Source organism: Monopterus albus, unplaced genomic scaffold (genome assembly GCF_001952655.1).
Source record: "Monopterus albus unplaced genomic scaffold, M_albus_1.0 scaffold131.1, whole genome shotgun sequence".
NCBI classification, from domain to species: domain Eukaryota; kingdom Metazoa; phylum Chordata; class Actinopteri; order Synbranchiformes; family Synbranchidae; genus Monopterus; species Monopterus albus.
Window position 1 is genome coordinate 1,079,772 of NW_018128011.1, and position 19,681 is coordinate 1,099,452.

The following is a 19,681-nucleotide window of genomic DNA, read 5'->3' on the forward strand; positions in this document are numbered from 1 at the left end:
AAGCAGCTCTGATGGCTGTGGAAAGAAAGCTGAACCTGGAGGACAAATCAGATTGGTAAGGGAGCAGTCAGGACTCAGATGAGCAGATTTACTAACTTGTTAGTATCCATGTTCCTCAGAGGAACATGAGGACTTGCACATAAGTCTAAAACACAGACTTGTTCTCTTTTCGGTTTAGTTATTATATGAGCTTTCCTGTAGTGTCACCCTCATGGTGGATGTAAAGGTTTAATAAACAAAAACCAGCCTTTCAGTATTATCCTAAATGATGTGTGTGTAATAGTTGGATGACAGCTCAAAGAGCTCAGGATGTTATTTGTTTTGTTCCGTCTCTAGCGAGATTTCATCCTCTCCTGTTGCTGTTGTATTAATATCTGCTGTGTCATCTTTTCATACCAGTGGAGCAAGCACAGTGAGATCTGCAGGGACCATTCTGGATGACATCGGCAACATGTTTGACGACCTGGCTGACCAGCTGGACGCCATGTTGGACTGAGGAGTTTTCTAAAATCCCTAAAATGAAAAAAAGAAATTTGCCGTTGAACCTCAGGAAGTGAACCACAGTAAGAGAAAAAGGGGGGAAAGGAGAGATGATAGAGGGATTTCCCCACCAGCGTTTTACCCCCTGACTCTGAATTTCCACGGTGGAGACAGAGGAGATTTCTCAGCCTGAACACCAGCACTTATTCTCCAGTATGTTTCCTAAACTGAGTCCTTTACTCACAAAGGAGTTGAATGTGGCCGTCGAATTTCCTCGAGTCAGTCCAGCACAGACAGTTTTTACATTTTATATTGTATCAAATATGAATCAAACAGAGACAGAAGTTGGACCAGTGGTATATTATCAGCCCACAGCAGTGGGTGTTATTATTATTGTTATAGTTAAAAACTAATATTGTTTTATCTTTTTGACAAGTCCTGACATCACTTCCTGTCCGGCCTCTGTTCCAGTAGCTCATTCTGTCTTTGGGTAGAAGTTCCCGGACTTTATTCTCCATAATGTGAGAAACATGCGGGTTGATTCATGAGTTTGAAGGTTCATCAGACGCCAAAACTCTACACACAGCTTTATAATATTCTGAGAGAGGAACACTATCACAGAGACAGTCAATATTACGCTTAATGTTGCAAAGTTATCAAATAAGAATGTGGTCTTGTTAGACCAGCGGAACCGCAGCCACTTTGCAGTAAAGTTAAAGCCTTTTTGTTCCCTTTTAATTGCATCCCACCAACATTTTAGCTGTAAACAAGCTGTTCAGTCTCACAGCGTGCCACTGCTGCTCCTTACAGTTAGAATACAGCACTTACATGCCATATGTTATTTTTCCTTATGTCCGTACTGGCTGTGAAGTGATCCCTTATTTACAATGAAGCCTTCAGCAGTCGGAGTTGCCCATATCAAGTGGGTATTTTCTAGTAATAAACTTGCACGACAACCAGGATGAAAATACTGTATAGCTACGGTATATTAAATATTTACCACACTTATAGTATATAGGCATACACAGTGAACCACACACCATACTGTAACGTTGTGTTTAAAGGCTGCATGTTTAATGAGTTGTGTTATTACAGATGTTCTTACTGCTGGAACAAAATCCAGATGATCCAGTTTCACTTCAGCTCTGTCTTAACCATGTCCGATCATTTCAAATTTTACCTGTGTAATATTTAAAAATCCGTTTTATTCCAAGTGATCCTAACCCATGTGTAGTTAGTCTTCCACTCGCCTGTTGCCAGTATGTCCGTCTTCTTAGAAACTGACCTTTTCTACAGATATTTGTGTATTTATGAACCTTCTAAACGTGTTCAGTAATAATGCCACGTGCAAAGAGAAGAGATGCATGTTCAGTTCGTTTCACATGTGGATTCCGTCTTTGTATGTACAAGGGCAGATAGTGTGACGTGACAGTAATATTCATACATACTATTTTTTGATATTCAATTTAGGAAAATTAGTATTTAAATTAGTCATCTAAATATGTATATTGTACACTAGAGGTATATACAGGAGCAGAAACCCAACCAAAGGACTTTGTACAGATTCTCTTCAGATATTTTCAGAAACAAAAAAAAAACAGACTGATGAGCTGTTAGCTGCCTTGTTATTGTTTGTTTATGAAATGTTATGTTTGTGTCCAGCCTGCAGTGTATGGATAAAGTTTCCATATTTAGCATGCCATAAGTGTTTGAACATGTTTAGTTGGCGAAGAAGACCCTGGTTAACCCTGGTGTGTTGGTTTTGTCCTGTGGCCATGCGACCTTGTGTGAATGAGATGTTCTGTGTTGGACTTTTCCTCTGAGTCTCAGGAACACACCGCTCCTCTGGCTTCTCCTGCTCACAGTATGGAAGATATAAAAAAGAAATCTAAGAGTATATGCAGTCACTGTGGCGTGGTACAAGGATAAACATTTGATAAAACTAAAGTATTAAGCTTGCCCTTGAATGACTTTTCCAAATTCATATTTAATAAACAGTTATTTCATTAAAAAAATTTATGAACCACAATAAAACTAAAACTCAGGATGCTTTTTAAATAGTAATAATTTTAAAGCATCTTAATTTGCCCCGAAACAGTCTCAGCTCTACACTAAAAGTATGTATGTGCAATGGGTCAATCTGCATCATAATGGAGGTGGATCGTGTGTGTGTCTCCATGTGAGTGTGCACACTGTATGTCGTTTTGATAATTACTGTTGTTTTCATTGCCTTCTGCTGTATCATTTGTTTAACCATTAAATATCTATAATGTTACCCTACTTGTGTGTTTTTGTAATAGCTCTTTATAGAAAAACAATTTCTATTATACATTTTTCAAATATTTTTTCACTTAACTGAAATAAATGTGCAGCAATAACTACAAATGTGAAGCTGGAGCATGTTTCTGCAGACCATTTGTTATTGGTGGAAGATGAACAGGGTTAGACACTGAGGTCAGTGTTTTAGATTCCTCAGTCAGAAGTTCAGGATTCTTCTCTTCAGCACCAAGGACAGCTCACGTTGTTTCCCTTTATAAGCTTCTTGTTTCTTTTACCAATAGAAAGTGACCAGCTAACAAACTAGAAACACATCCACTAAGACTAATCTTTTTTTTGGAAAAAGCTATCGTATTCATCTTCAGTATGTGTTAGATTAATTGTTAGATTATGGCCAAATGTTCTGTGGTGTACTCACATTTCCTGCTGTGTACTTTGCTCGGGCCTGTGCCCCAGTAGAAATGTATGTCTAGCAATGCCCCTGAGGTTACTGGAATCTTTGAGGAAGTGGCATGGGGTCTGTCTCATCCCTAATGGACTCCTGATACACTACTAAAAATGAGATACTTAAACCACAAACGTGCAAAACAACCACAGAGAGATGTAAAATATCTGCAATGAGAAGATGCAAAATTATCCAAAACAATAACAAAGATACACCAAATTACTACAAATATATTTAAACGGAGGGGCCACAAAGAGATATCCAATAAATACAAAGCAAACAGACAAACTACAAACCATTGTAAAACGATTGGGAAGAGACACAAAACTACAGCTAAAAAATCAACACACATGCAAAACAATGCAAAACCGGCACAAAGAGATGCAAAATATCTTCGATGAGACACAAAATGTTGTTAAAGAAAGAAAGCATAAAGGAACACAAAACAATCAAAAACTACGTGGCTGCATGACCTGTGGTTGTTATATGGGAGTGTTTACAGTTTTGTAGGGACCGGGAGCCTTTTACATGTCTGTGTCCCACCGGTTCTGACACAGTCCGTCTGTAAACTGAACTGTACGTGGTGACGCAACCTGACGCACCTCTGCACCAAAGTCGGTAAGCCACGTGACAGGTTATCCAATTTCCGGGATAACAAAAGCAGCCACGCCCACAACCATTGCGCAGCTGTCTTTGTTTGCTCTGGTTCCTAAGTAAAGTTTATCTTTGTTTTACCTTCGGTAAGCATTGTCAGTGAGTCAGAGTCCGTCTGAGAGAGCTGCTTATCCCCAACTCACTGCCGCTGGGTCGAGGTAAGAGCCCTGGAACTACTTTCTCGCATCGACGGTACAAGAACTTAAAGATTAAGACTTACTCACTTATTTGCAGAAAGTCTTGCCTGATAAAATAAAACTAAAGATGTTTTCTGAATTAATCCGTTACAGACTTCAAATCGGCATTTATATGTTACACTCTTTAGCTTTTTGTTTTAATAGTTTAACTTGAACTGCTGTTCTCACTGCAGTAAACTAGCCAGTCAGTCGGAGGAGTTGAACGATTAAAAAAATGAATTGAGATTAATCTGGAACTTTGGTTTATTAATGCACGCCGTACTCAACGCAGCCTCCTATAAACCCTTAAGGGGCTTTATAGTGTTCTAGTGGACACGCAGCCAAACGAGGAAAGGTTTGGTCTCCAGAGGGAGAACAACTTGGGCGTCACTTTAATTCACCGGGAAGTTTTCTCATGCAACTGCGTGAATTTAACTTGGCTGATACTGTAGATTAGAATAACCACCGTACATAATTTGAAAAGCAGTGACTCTGAGAAGGTGAGGTTCATTGCTGGAAGAGATTCATCTTAGTGGCAGGCCAACGAGGCCAGCGGGGGGAGAAACCGGTCCAGGCAGACGAATTACAGAGTAGGGCGGAGCTGATGGTACTTTAGACCTAACGAGATACTTTATGGTGCTCAAGAGGAAGAAGAGCCATAAGGGACGTCCCTTGTCTTTTATAACCTAACGTTACTTCATGAATCTGACACATTTTTCCAACGCATCCAATTTTTAAAGTCACATGTTTGAAATATGGCTGGGTGAATCAGATTATTTATATAGCGCACTTTTGTACTGGTCAGTGCTTTGTAGGCGACTGATCGCATGTTGCCTTATTATCAGGCTAAGAGGAAACGCCTGAAATGTAATAAATGTAAAATAAAAGGATAAAATAGATTAAAACAGAATAGAAGGCGAGAGCACTTAACAGATAAAACACAGCAAATAAAATGTATTGGTGCACGTTTGCAATATTTATCAGATGATAAAAGCAGATTTAGTGACACACCTCATAGAAGCCTTAAATTGCAGGTAAGTTTATTTATATGACACAGTTTCATACACAAAGGCGATTCGAAGTGCTTGACACAGTACATACAATAGGATAAAACATAAAAATGCACGCATAGATGAAACACTGGAATATAAAATAGATTAACACATTAAATGCAAACTAGAGAAATGCATTTCCTGTTGAAAATGCATGTGGATGCAATGTGCTGAAGGATCGCCCTGAAAATGCTGAACATTTTGACACCTGAAAGGCATATCTACCTGAAAGTATGCTGAAGTAGAATTTTTGAAAAATTGTTAATAGAAGCATGAATGTCCTTGAAAAGCTGAACATTTTGATACCCGAAATAGGTGAAGGTATGCTGAAGTAGAATTTCTCCATTCATTTGAATCAGGGAAAACTTTCAAAATAAAGATAAATATTTCAAAGGTATGAGATTTAGAAAAATTCTGAAGAGCAGCATGAATGTACTTGGAGAGCTGAACATTTTGATACCCCAAATAGCTGAAAGTATGCTGAGTGTAGAATTTCCCCATTCATTTGAATGGTGCAAGATTTTCAGAATAAAGCTAAATATTATAAAAGCATGAAGTTGCAGCAGCACAAAGTAGCAACATGCAAGCGTAGATACCTAGTACTTTTTTGTTTCTTATGAAACATTTGAAACATCAATGTCTATTCAAAGATGCAAACGTTTCTGGCCTGTTGTACAGCATTTAGTCTCTTTCTCTGAGTCTTTGAACCTATTTGTCCTGGTTGGGCTGTATAAAGGTTTTGTGACATCCAGGCACTTGGATCTTGCCAGAAAGAAGCAAACATTTACAAACTGTACCATAGTCTGGTTGTTTGAATGAGGTTTGCACTGATGTTATCTTATCCATCACTCAGACCTTTAATCTGTAACGCAGTTGATAACACAATCTCATAGTAAGACTAGCAAGTTAGAGAGCTGTTGTGCAGAAGTGTTGATTACAGCCCTCTGAAGTGGAGGAGCTGAGAAAATAATCCTTATTCTGTAGGTATACTGAAGTCAGGAACAAAATTACATTAAATTTATAATATTTCCTACTTAAAAAAAAAACATGGTAATCATTAATATGTCTTTAGCAGCCGTATTCTCATCTCAGCTCTGTGAATCTTGTGTAACTTAATAAACATCATAAAAAAAACCAATGTTGCCTGATTTTTATTAGTGCAGTAGCTAACACTTAATGTGTTTTGGCAAAATTTTTATGTATATGAAAATATAAAAATGGCAGTCACTACATTTAAGCCAAGCTTAATACAGAACCATAAAATGTACCAGTCACACCAGTAACTGATAGCTGAAACATTAGGCTAGTAAATGATGTTCTCCTCAGTCATGTTGTCATTTTAATTTTACAGATGGTCACATAGTAGCCTGACATACAGACTTAAACTGAACAAGTCCTATCAAACGATCATTCAGTTACGACAGAAAAAGGTACATTCGTCTTTTTGTACACAGGCATTGCAATATGTGCAACTTCTTTGTGTAGTAGGTGTGTCTGTGTGCATACCTGAGGTTCAGTAGGTAGCATTTGTCATGTCTAAGATCGGAGTACACAGCAAGTTCCCAACATTTCAACATTTGTCTTGTTAGTCAACTCATAAATCTTGAGTTCAACATACAGTGTTCACCTGACTGAAGCTAAACAAAGAAGTTTCTTGTTTGCTTAGTTGCTCTTTTATCTGCTTTTTAATACTTCTGTAGGTATCTCTGAGCCAAGTTAAACTTTGAGCTACGTTCCTTCAGATTGTCATTGCATTAATAAACCAATCCAAAAAGGAGTAAATAATGGAAACTTAACAAAGCTAGGCCTGTAGCATAACTTATTTGTTATTTGTGTGTTTTATTTTTTCATTTCACCAGTTATATAGAAGTACCACAGAGATCATTTCAGTAGTAGAACACTGTACCATGTGACTGTCTTACGTTTTGCAGAACTCCCACTTTGCACTCAAATGAAACTTTTTTTTTAACTTGTTTTCCTTATAGTTTTATGTTAGTTTAAAAAAGGTCACAAATATGAGGTTTGTAATGTTCCTGACAGTCCCACTCCTCTCTGCAGCATTAAGTTTAGATCATGTCCAAGTCTGGAGGAAGCCACAGGCAGGAGGTTGGGATGCCAATGGGCGAGTCAATCATCCGGATCCCACCCCATCACTACATCCATGTCCTGGACCAGAACACAAACATTGCCCGAGTGGAGATCGGACCACTCACCTACATCCGCCAGGATAATGAAAGGTCTGGAGATCCATTAAAATTACAAACTGCAGTCTGATCAGAGTCCCTGCTGACATTTTGGTGTTGTAGGATGCCTTCATATTTTTTTTTTTTTTTTTTCCCCAGACATGTATTTGTTGTGACTCTTCCATTAATCAAATAATTGGTCAGGCCAGTCCCTTGCTACATATTGTCCTAGCTACTCAGAGGTGAGTGGTGTATCACTACAACGGTGACATTCTCAGTGGACACAGAAGCTGCGGAAGAGGCTGTTACAAGCAGTTCATTTAACTAGGGCTGCTAAACTGACTGTTGAATCATCCTTCTATATACAATTAGATATTTGTCGATGGTCGGTCGTGTTTTATTCAATCCGCCAATCTCAACATCCAGAGGAAGAGTACCAGGTCTCAGCTGGCATCAAGATGAGCAAGATGTAACAGTTTAGGGCCAGGATTAGTTCAATATTAATATTTTTATTTTTGTTATTTTAAAACTTAAAGGTGACTTTTATTAGGGTTAACTAGAGTCGCTGAGATGTTTGAGTCATTTTTCATTCAAAAAGCCAAACATTTGCTGGTTCCAGCTTCTCAAAGGTGATTCGCTACAAGTTTTTTTTTGTTATATCTTAGTCAGTGAAATATCTTTAGATGTTGACTGGTCAAAACAATGTGATGAAGACTCATAAATTAAAAGAGGAACATTTTGTTACTTATATAGGCAAAATGATTAGTCATTCATGAAGAATATAGGCAGCTTAATCAATTCAAATAATCATTAAGAGAAGCCCTAGAGTTACCATTAAGTAGTTTTTTTGTAGATATACAGTGATATAAATTGAGGATGTAATGAACATCAGACTCTAATGGACACAAACAGGACTTTTGACTTTGAGTCTTGTGAGTGATTGTGATCCACATCGGCCCACAGGAGCACAATGTGCAGATTAAACTGTAGACCTGCTGATTACCTCCGTTTGTTTAAAAGGGGAAACGGTCATTCTTCATGTGATGGGAAATGTACTGTTGAAACCTGTTGCTTCATTTGTGATTATGTCACAGTGTGAACTGAATCGGATCAGTGTGATCAACCTCTCTGAAATCCCTGAGACTAAAGTCACATCTTGCTGTTTAAAAAGCCTCTGTCCAAGTAGGACTCTACGATTTCCTTTAACAGCCAAACAGCCGTGTTTTGCTCACACCCCTTTTGTTTTTTTTTTGTTTTTTTTAATTCCCATGTACAAGGTTGACAGGTGGTTTTAGAAGACATCACTGTAGGCAAAGAATATTGATTTATTTACTGTGTTCACTTTCATAGCCTTGTACATGGAAAATAAACATTGTGATTTGAATACATCTTAATTCAAAGTACAGGATTTCCCTTTTCTTGTCACAGACATTACAGATGACAACTAATTCAGATAAGTAATTTGCTAAAAGTAACAGCAATAAAATTTTCCACCTTATTTTGAGTCAAACAGTTCCTCATGTTCTTTAAAGAGGACCTTGTACAGGACAGTATTTTAACTTCCTTAGCATGAGAATACAAAATCTCTGGGACCAGAAGTCTGGCTTCTTGTAATTTTATTTGTTTACTGTGTTATAGATTTAATGTTAAAGTGTGTAAAGCGGGCTTTCCTGCACTGTACATGCTACACTTACATTAGCCACCTGTATTGTACTGCACAGTATATGCAGAACAACAGTGGTCCCTGTACATGTCCCTGTAGAATGATTTAAGTGCACAGAGACAAGCTGGACAGGGCATTTGGAAAGCTAACTTGCTGGTTTTGTCCTTGCAGATAAGATTACATCTATTTTAGTCAAAACTGAGCTTTTAATTTTTTTTACAAGAAATTTTATCCTAGCAGTAAGGAGAAGTTTTGAATTAATCATAAAGCAGCAGTGACCTCCTGTCATTGTCATTATTGTTCAGCCGGTTGCATTTTTTTCCATTCACTGTTTATTTTATATTTTGTCAGAGTCAGAGTTGTTCAGTGGTGTAACACAATGAAAAGCAGGAAATCGTGATGTAACATCACTTTGTCTTGTTGTCTTTCCCAGAGTGCTCTTTGCGCCAGTTCGTATGATCATGGTGCCACCACGCCACTACTGTGTGGTGCTCAACCCTGTGGTCCGAGATGATAATGGCCAGGTCCTCTTTGACCAGTCAGGTCAGGCGAAGCTTCGCCACGCTGACCTGGAGATTCGTCTGACCCAGGACCCGTTCCCCCTGTACCCCGGAGAGGAGGTTGAGAAGGTCTGTAAGAAACGGAGAGGGGGAAATGTTAAAGTTTAGAGGAGAACAAACTGGGATGTGTCTGTTTTACATATTTGAATGTAGAATTTTCCCACATAGATCAAATGAACCACTTGTTTGCTTATCTGTATTTTTAACATGAGATGTAACATTTTTAAAATCGAATGCCAGAATAGTATTTTCTTCTTTTGTTATTTGCAACATATATGACTTCCTGTGTTTGTCTCCAGGATGTGACTCCACTGCAGATTGTGTATCCAGACACGGCCCTGCGTCTGCAGGCTCTGCTCGACTTCGAGGAGGAGGAAGGAGAGAAGAGAGTGGCTGGAGATGAGTGGCTGTTTGAAGGACCAGGTATGGTTTTATACAACACCAAATACTGTCCTTAAATAGAAATACTAAAACAGGACATAATATTTAGCTGAGGTTTTTTATTTTTTTTTGCTGATAAAGGTGAAGCAGCAATTAGATAATCAGGACTTGCACTGAGAGCCAATAATTAAACATGTTTTCAAGTTGTCAATTATGGTGCAATTGATACTTGGGTAATGTCTTTGTTGCAGGGACCTACATCCCAAGGAAGGAGGTGGTGGTGTTGGAAACTATTAAGGCCACAGTGATCAGAGAGAACCAGGCCATCAGACTGAGAGCTCGCAAGGAGGGAGAAGACAGAGGAGGAGTCCACAGAGTCACAGGTGTTGTAACACACATGTGCATGCACGTTTGTTTCCATTCCTTGTGAGGATTTTACTGGGTACATCCCGTGTCTCTTGATAGCACCATCGTTTCCCTCACTTGCGTCTCTTCCTTGTCTTAGTCCCACCCATGTAAGATGCGAGGAAAGTGAGGTGGAAGGGACTCGAGGAAACGCGTTATTAATGGCATAAGACGTCCTTTCCTCAGATTCCTCTTCTGAAGCATCCAATCACCAACTGATTTCTGATAAAAGGGGCTTATCGGTTCACAAAAAACTTTGTGAATTTTTATCTTGTGTGTCCTCACTCATGACTCCTCCAGCAGCCTCCTCAGTCCTCAGAGGCTTGGAATGTCCTATGTCCGTAGGAGCAATCTTGTAAGAGACATAAGATGCACCCCACTGACTTACATTCACTTCCTGGAGACTTACCCTAACCTTAATCATAACCACTACTTGCTTCAACCTAAACCTTAAACCAAATCACTCAAAATGTAATGATTTTCATGGTGGTGACCAGCATCTGGTCCCCACAGCGTGAGTGTGTACGCAGGTTTTACAGCCTACTACTTACCAAACCAGAACATTACGTTAACCACGCACAATAAAATTCAATGACTGACAATATAGAAACTTGCTTTTTGTCCAAGGAGGAAGGGGAGTTCCCTCAGTGTGACTCTATAAACAGTGTCCCCATAACCTGAGTAGCACGAGACTACACACAGACATTTGGTGTCTCTAAGGCTTTTTTGAATGGCTTTCCTTCCTCATAAAACGATTTGCAAAGTAAAATGTGCAGGCTTTACACATTTGCATTAAAGCTCTCTGCTTGCGAGTACTGTACATGAATGCATCCTCCTTGGCAAAGAACAAGTACAAACATTGTTCCTTCCTTATTTATTTATTTATTTTTAATAAAAAACTCCTTGTAAAATTCCTTGGTCAGCTGTTTATGAAATACAAACTGGAGATGTTTTTGTTTGTTTTTTTTTTGTTTTAATCAAATCTATTAGAATGTTTAAAGACTAAGGAAGGAAGCCAGAAATGTTTTTGTTTTTAAAGCAAACATTTCTTGAGCAGACTAACATTAAAATTTAAATGAATAACCAAATAACACCTGATGACTTAAAAAAACCAAACCAAAAGTATAATTTATGTTCATTGCAGTCTTTGACAGAATAATTCTAACATTTCCTTTTACATTAAATGGTTTTAACAAATGTTAAAGTGTTTTGATTTCAGTAATGGCTGTAAGATGGTCCTCGTGAATTAAAAACCCCGATTTAGTCAAATAAGTAATTTCATTTCAGCCATGACCACATTGTGCTAAAACACTCAGAACCTGTGCCTTTACCATTCAGGTGAGGAGTGGCTGGTCAGTAAGGTGGGAGCGTACCTTCCAGGAGCCCATGAAGAGGTGGTTGACATCGTGAACGCCTTCATCCTGAATGACAAGGTGACTGAACGCTGCTTTGTCGTTCTCTTAAAATCTGGTTCCCAGTGTTTGATAACAGTGACAGCATAGGTGCAGGAACTGATTAAATCAGGTTTTGGTGCTCAAACTCGTGCACATAATAAATTCTTCACTTCTGGTCTCTTTTCAGAAAGCGCTTCACGTTCGTGCTCTGCGGCCATTTAAAGATGCCGGCGGGCGGCAACGTCATACAGGTGAGGAGTGGCTGGTCACTATTGCCGACAGGGACGCTCACATCCCCTCTGTATCGGAGGAGGTGGTGGGGGTGGTGGATGTGACCACTCTGAGTAGCAGGCAATACTGTGTGATCCTGGACCCGGTCGGGACTGACGGGAAACCTCAGCTGGGCCAGAAGAGGGTGGTGAAGGTAAGAAGAACCTTTTTTCTTCTTCTTTCATGTATATGCCAATCCACATACAGTAGTTTCACTTTTCCCTTTATATAGTCTCAAGAAAAAGTAATTGCACGTTTTTCAGTTTCCTGATTTTCTGCATAAAGTGGTCATGAAATGTGATCTGATCTTCAGCAAAGTCACAGATATCAACAATCACAATATTTATAAGCTGATAAAACACAGTCATGATCTTTTATGTCTTTATTGAACACACCCGTTAAACATACAAAGTGATGGTGGAAAAAGTAATGGAACCACAAGGCTTCTGATGTCACTAAACGTCACCTGGAATCAGGTGTTAGCAAACCCGGAGTCCAGGTGATGTTTACATTTAATTACAAGTTTCAAATTGTAAATTGTCTTGTACTTGTATAGCCCTTTTCTTTACAGCACACTCAAAGCACTTTCACACAATTTGGCCATTCACCCATTCGCACTCACAGATGCTCACACACACTGGGGATTCAGTGTCTTGCTCAAGGACACTTGACATGTTGACTGGACAAGCCGGGAATCGAACCGTTAATCCTCCGGTTAGGAGACGAACCACTCTATCTCCTAAGCCACACCCGCCCCAAGTTGTCAGTCCTGTTCTAGCATGTATACAAATTGCACATCCAAAACGAGAGGCTTTTTGATGTTATGCGCCTACATGAAGTATACTGTCTACCACATCATTGCCAACATTTTCATGTTGATTTATTGAGCTGGTGTGATCTTAAATGTGAGTTTTCCAAACATAGGCTCTCCAGAACCTGGATACAATATATGTTTACCTAGCAGTGGAGTTTTTTTCAGTGCATAAGCCATTTTCCCCCAACTAAAAGCCCTGAATTTTACTGTATTTTAGTTACTAATCTACTGATCTTGTGAACTGTTGGCCTTATTAAATGCGCTATACTGTATCCACCTTTCCGAGAGACCTGATAACTCCTAATTTTCTTTTGGATTTTTTCTTCGTCTCTGACAGGGTGAGCGCTCGTTTTTCCTGCAGCCGGGTGAGCATCTTGAAAACGGCATTCAGGACGTGTATGTGCTGTCAGAAGAGGAGGGTCTGGTGCTGAGAGCTGTGGAGGCTTTCAACGACATAGACGAGGTGAGGAGAGCAACAGAGTCTTAGTTATAGACCTTTGTAGAGGTATTGTTGATGAATGATCACTGGCAGCACTAACCTCCCTGTTAAATACACAGATTTTTTTTCTGACTGCTTCACATTAAAAGCCACCACCTTTTGTAATGATAAGAAAAATAAAAAAATTGTTTATCGAGCACTTTTCAATTCAAGTTAGTGCTTCATGCAAGGCTGTGAATTAATCAAAATAGTCATTAGGTGCTATGGCAAAACAGAACATTTCCTTTGTCCAGCTATAAACTGCATTTTATACCCGATTTATTTTATGCTTCTTCCTGGCCTGGTCTCTTTTTAAAGTGTGAAGTGTTTCTCTTGGCTCTCTGTGTGACAGGGTTATCAGCATGGAAGAGAGTGAAGTGAAGGGAGCAGCTGGCATGACTTGGTGCCTATTCAGAAATGGCCCATTTGTATTCTGCTTGTAATGTTTGTTAAAGCTTGGCCTTATGCAAACTGCATCTTTAGACACAGGTGTGTCACTGTGGAAGACAACCTGCAACTTAATGTAGAGCTTTAATGGCTGGTATGAAGTGAAAAGTCAGAGGTGTGTCTCTGCCCTCGGTGGTTAAAAGTTTAAAGCCTTTTTCAGCCAGAGCCGCACCCGGCAGCAATGATTGGTGTGGGTGTTGGCGAGAAGGATTCCTGAGAGAATACCAGGATAAGGGCGAGGTCAGAGTGGCAGCTGATTAAATATGTAGCTGACATGTTGTAATAACAACTGGAGCCTCCTGACTTTTGCACCTTATTGTTACAAGCACCCTCCTTCAAAACTTGGACTACCTGATTTACAACAAAAGGCTTTCTGCTTTTATCATCAAAGTTTAGCTGGAAACTAAGGTTAACACCTGAAACTGGTCATTTTCTGTATGAGTATTTTCAACAGTCCACATACAGAGACTAAAACCGACAATGATTTGCCTCTACTCACGGTTAATGTCCGTCAGTGTGTCAGTCCTGGATCAGCTCTAAATCCTCTTCAGTCTTTAGCTGTATGCTGCTATCAGGTGTTTAAGAAGTGAGGTTGTTGAGTCCTTCACTGCACATCCTCCCTCTCTAACTTTGCTAACCCATTATACCCATACTCTCTTCTTCTTTTTCTTTCCTTTGAATTAAAACCCACCATCCCCTTATATCCCTATCCCTTCAATATTACACCATCAAACCTTTACCTCTTCCTCCATCCTTTTCATTTTACTCAGTGCTTCTTTCCAGTCTCCCCTCCTCCTCTTCCTTCCCGTCCTCCACCACTCCAGTGCATCACCATGTTAACCCTTGTCTCCGTCATCCTCCTTTCTTGTCCCCGTTCTCTCTGCCAGCAGGAGTACGAGGAAGAGGGCGACGAGGAGGAGGAGAGGACCAAGCGCTCTCGGAAGGACGGCATGCTCCGTCGCCCCGGAGACCGTTGGATGCTGCGGGGTCCCATTGAGTACGTCCCCCCTGCTACCGTGGACGTGGTGCTTAGACGAGAGGCCATCCCGCTGGATGAAAATGAGGGCATCTATGTCAGGGACATCAAAACTGGAAAGGTGTTGGTTACAAGGATGTGGTGTCAGCACATAGTTTTGTTAGACTCAGTGTTGGAGCCTCAAAATAATTTCCCTTAAGCATTAAACTGAGTTTAGCTTCATGTATTTCAGAACACAAACTTTAAAAACAGACAGAACTCCATGTTACTATAGCATTAGTTCTAACATCAGTGTGTCTTCTTGCTTCTCAGGTGCGCGCGGTGATTGGTCACACCTACATGCTGACTCAGGATGAGGAGCTGTGGCAGAAGGAGCTTCCTCCAAATGTCGAGGCCCTTCTGGCTTCTCCTATTGACCCACTAGCCAACCGCTCAGACCGGACATCGACTGCCCAGAGCGGGCCGAGGGATAAGACCCGGGTTGTCTCCTACAGGGTCCCCCACAATGCTGCTGTCCAGGTCTATGACTACAGAGAGAAGAAAGCCAGGTGGGTCTCAGGCTTCGTGTCCTGGTGGTGGGATGTGGAGGTTAAATCAACTAGCTGATGCAGTGGTGTTGCGCTCTTGTCTGTAGGGTGGTGTTTGGACCAGAGATGGTGATGCTGGGACCTGATGAGCAGTTCACTGTGCTGTCTCTGTCTGGAGACAAACCTAAGAGGGCCAATGTCATCAAGGCCATCTGCCTCCTGCTGGGACCCGACTTCTGTACCGACATCATCACCATCGAGACGGCTGACCATGCCCGACTGCAGCTGCAGCTCTCCTACAACTGGTAACTACAAGCCACATAGCAACAGACCAGAGAAGAGCTGGCTGTCATAACTATAAAAGATAAGGTGGTCAGACAGTAAAATATATATTACAGAATTTATTTAACTGCTGAAACATTACAGAAAGGAAGATGTACTCTAAGCTCCCCCCGACATAACAGTGTCCCACCTAAGGAGTTTGCCCCCCAGTTTGGGAACCACTGCTTAATTATTTCCCTCACTTGCATCTTACTTGTTTTTATTCCTGTCCATGTAAGATGGTAGGAAAAGCTACAAGAAGAAAATACGATGAGAGAAGAATCGAGGAAACGTTTTTAGACACGAGACGTGCTTTCCTCCGATCCTTCATCTGAAGCATCCAGTCACAGATTCCTACTAAAGGGGTGTGTCAGTTCATAAAAGACTTCTGCAGAGGATGGTCTTGTGTGTCCTTGCACCTGAGAACCAGAATAAGCACTTTGGCACACCCTTTTGCACCAAAACAACTTCTGGGTTGAGTGAGGAACAATCAAATAAGGGAACTGGGATTGCCCTCTTGAGAAAAATGAATGGGACCTTTACTGCAGGAACTATCCCAAAGAACATTTTATAGAGACTAAATAAGACACACACTTACTTAGGAATCAGCTTTAGAAATTATTTTGCTGGTTACCCCTCCGGCATCCTGCAGCCAGCTGATGACGTGGCAAAAATGTTAGTCAAAGCTTTTAAATCATTGTTTGACTTAAATCAAATTCAGCAAAAGCCTTGAGTTATATAGCTGGAACGGGCATGTTTTTTAGTGAAGTCTGATATGGCACTCTACCTGCAATGAGAGTACATGTAGTGGGGCTTTTCACAGCAAGTTTGCGTGCAGGGGAAGTATTAAATTAGTGTTTCAAATGTAGAGGAGGTAAAATTTCAGTTTACAAACATGTACAGACCCCTTTGTCCAAACGGACAGTCTGCTTTCTTACGTCTCAATACGTTTTCTGATCTCATTAAATTTAACACCACTGACGTGGATTCCTCTTTGTCCCTTGTTTCTTTTCCGTCAGGCACTTTGAAGTCAAGACTCCACCAGACACTGCTGATGCAGCAGCTCTGTTTTCAGTTCCTGACTTTGTCGGAGACTCCTGTAAAGCCATCGCCTCCCGGGTCAGAGGAGCCGTTGCCTCTGTGCAGTTTGATGATTTCCACAAGGTTTGTATTTCACTGTCTTCCTGTCACTATCTTTCAGTTTTCTAAACAGAAAGGAGCAGAATAGTTTACCTTCTTTTGAAAGCAGTCTGCTGGTGCAGGCGACCCTGAGGTTTCAGTAACATCTGAAATTAAACGCTTCCTTTTAGCTTTAGTTGCTCTCCTTATATTCTGAAATACTGGTGGTTTTGCATGTACTTGATACTTAAACTTACTCAAAACAGTTTTGTAAATCATTCTATTTAAAGTTTAACTTTTTTTTGTCACATAATGGGAAAATGAATGGCCCCCAGTTTTGGCCTCTTGGATGACCAGTACCAGACATTTAAAGTCATCACTGCTGGCTCTGGGGATTTTGAACAATGTGATTTTGAATTTTATTTTATTTTACTTGCAACCATTTAAAGTAAACACTTTAAATTCAGACCTTTCTTCAAATTTTATTAAGGCATAAAACAAAGAATTTAAATATGTAAAATGTTCATTTGTTTCTGCAGAACTCGAACCGCATCATCTGTTCAGCCGTGTTTGGCTTCAATGAGAAGTTGGCGGTTCGTCCCACTCTGCACTTCCCCCAGAACAACTTGGTGATCAGCAGTGTGGACATCCAGTCTGTGGAGCCCGTCGACCAGAGGACACGAGACGCCTTGCAGAAAAGCGTCCAGCTCGCTATCGAAATCACCACCAACTCCCAGGAGGCTACTGCACGGTCTGAAACAAAACACATTAGTAGTAAAGTAGATACTTCTACAGGTAGTTAATTACAGCAGCAGATTGCATTCACCAAGGAAAAAGAGTATCTTCTCATAATTATGATTTACTATATTATAATTATGAAATCTTTTTCTGGTAAATAATGAGAATGCAGGGTTTGGAACGCTGCAGAACTTGCCTGAAAATCAAGTTTTAATGAGCACCTGCATTGTAACACACCACATCCATGGCCTACTTCCTGTTTCTTGTCAAAGTTTACGAAACACCAGACCTGAATATTTATTAAAAATGTTTTTACAGCATCTGAAGTACCCAGACTCAACTCTGCATGTGCGAGCTCTTGTTTATAGTCTACTAGCTCCTCACATTTTCGCAGAGATCTTGTGCATGTGCAACTGAGCCTTGCTACTTCAGACACTGTAAAAAGTCCTCGTTTGGAAGTATTCAGGTCTTATGTTTTGTAATCAGGAACTATGCTGCCCAGTGCAGTGGTATGTTTCACTTATGTTTTTAATCATTTCTGAACAACAACAGAGGTCTATGGCGCAGATGAAGATGTAGGGAGTAGAGACAATTCATCCTTGGTTTGTCTTTGTAGGGGGAGTGCTGAAAATACCAGCCTTATCCTTTACCCTGCAGTACAGAACAGCAAGATGTGTTGATTTAAAACCATAAGGGTGTATTTTTGAACTTCAGACAGAACAAGGCTAGGAGTTTCCCCCTGCTTCCAGTCTTCATGCTAAATTAACCACATCCTGACTCCAGCTGTGCACTTAACCACAGATCTGACCGATATTAGTTCAACTACTGCTTTAAGATAACCAATTACCTTTTTAAACATTTTGTTCCTGAACACATTGTAACTTCAGCTTCATGTGTGCAGGCACGAGGCAGAGCGACTGGAGCAGGAGGCTCGGGGAAAGCTGGAGAGGCAGAGGATCACTGACCAGGCCCAGGCTGAGAGAGCCAGGAAGGAGCTACTGGAGTTGGAGGCACTCAGGTAAACACGGGGTCACTGGCATCACAGGAAGGTGGGAGGGGTTTGTGTCTTTTGACCTAGAAGTAAATTTTCTTAAAAAAAAAAAAAAAAGGCATGCCTGATAATAGATCTTATAGACTGGGACCATGGTCAGCTGATTATACAAAACACTATGTCCAATTTAATAACTTAAAAGTGGATTTTGTGTTAAGTTATTCTTGCAGCTCTCTGACCTAGCCTCTGTGTGTTTCAGTGCTGCGGTGGAGAGCACAGGAGCTGCAAAGGCTGAAGCTCAGTCTCGGGCGGAAGCGGCTCGTATTCAGGGAGAAGCAGCCGTCAATGAGGCCAAACTGAAAGCTGAAGCTCAGAGGATCGAGGCGGTACGTTCTGGCATCCTATTTCTCTTCTCAATACAATGTCCAACCCACAAGTAATTCCAAATATTACATGACTAGTAAGCTACAGTACACAGTAGGGGTGTGATGAGATCGTGATATTAAAGCGTGACAGTATTTCTCCTCAAGGAGGAAGCTGTCTTGCAATATCAATACATAACAGAACAAGACCAGCAGCCGGGATGTTGGAGTGCGAGTGTGAAATTAACAAGGATACCCCCACCACTTTTTTTATGTTCAGTTAAAAGGTCATACATCACTGTTTTCCTATATACTGATATATTTGTGGTGGGCCACAACAACATCAACATTGACAGACACATTAACTTAAAGTTAAAATCTTACTTGTATGTAGTGCTGTGTGTAGCACACGTATTCGCTCCGGCAAATGAAATTAAATCCATTCAGATAGACTTGTATCAAACTGACACTGGCCTGTCTATCACCATCTATAGTTTAACAAAGTATTGAGGTCAAAGAGCCACTCGCTAGTTTTCAATAGCATCTCAGTGGGTACAGCCCGAGTCTTTCATAAATCCAAGTTTCCAGCATTTGTATCTTTTCCTCGTCTTAGTCCCACCCATGTAATATGCTAGAAAAAAAAATTCAGCGAGAGAGGAATCATGGAAACAAGTTTACAGAGACATGAGACTTCCTTTTCTTTGATCCTTCATCTGTATCATCCAGTTAAGTTTCAATAAAGGGGCGCATCAGTCCACAAAAGACTTCTATTGGCTGTAGGATGTGGTTTGGTGTCCAAACAGCACCTCGAGGCCAACAGTAATGTCACAGAGGTAAAATGATAGATGTCTAAACAAATGTGCATTTGTGTGCGTGTACAGGAGGCAGAGTTGCAGCGTCTGGCAAAGGCCCGTGAGCAGGAGCTGATCTATAAGAAGGACATGGACCGCCTGGAGGTGGAGAAGCAG

At 40.6% G+C, this 19,681-nt stretch overlaps 2 protein-coding genes and 1 long non-coding RNA gene across 3 annotated transcripts in view; 2 read left to right on the top strand and 1 right to left on the bottom strand.

Moving 5' to 3' along the window:
* Positions 1-2,752, top strand: part of caskin2 (CASK interacting protein 2) — a 65,288-nt gene extending 62,536 nt beyond the window's left edge. The window contains 2 exon segments of the mRNA XM_020613228.1: positions 4-55; positions 400-2,752. Coding sequence (XP_020468884.1) covers positions 4-55; positions 400-496 — 149 coding nt within the window. The 3' untranslated portion in view covers positions 497-2,752.
* Positions 2,753-3,839: 1,087 nt separating this feature from the next.
* The window catches only part of mvp (major vault protein), a 17,055-nt gene continuing 1,213 nt past the window's right edge, over positions 3,840-19,681 (top strand). Inside the window, 16 exon segments of the mRNA XM_020613174.1 lie at positions 3,840-4,014; positions 7,143-7,321; positions 9,364-9,559; positions 9,790-9,913; positions 10,123-10,254; positions 11,615-11,709; positions 11,858-12,094; positions 13,092-13,217; positions 14,567-14,776; positions 14,968-15,203; positions 15,290-15,487; positions 16,523-16,667; positions 17,162-17,373; positions 18,262-18,378; positions 18,611-18,737; positions 19,595-19,679. Of these exon segments, the coding sequence (XP_020468830.1) occupies positions 7,158-7,321; positions 9,364-9,559; positions 9,790-9,913; positions 10,123-10,254; positions 11,615-11,709; positions 11,858-12,094; positions 13,092-13,217; positions 14,567-14,776; positions 14,968-15,203; positions 15,290-15,487; positions 16,523-16,667; positions 17,162-17,373; positions 18,262-18,378; positions 18,611-18,737; positions 19,595-19,679 (2,404 nt within the window). The 5' untranslated portion in view covers positions 3,840-4,014; positions 7,143-7,157.
* Positions 18,346-19,681, bottom strand: part of LOC109967548 (uncharacterized) — a 9,515-nt gene continuing 8,179 nt past the window's right edge. The window contains exon 3 of the long non-coding RNA XR_002275942.1: positions 18,346-18,434. This is a non-coding gene — a long non-coding RNA (uncharacterized LOC109967548). The remainder of the gene's footprint in view (positions 18,435-19,681) is intronic.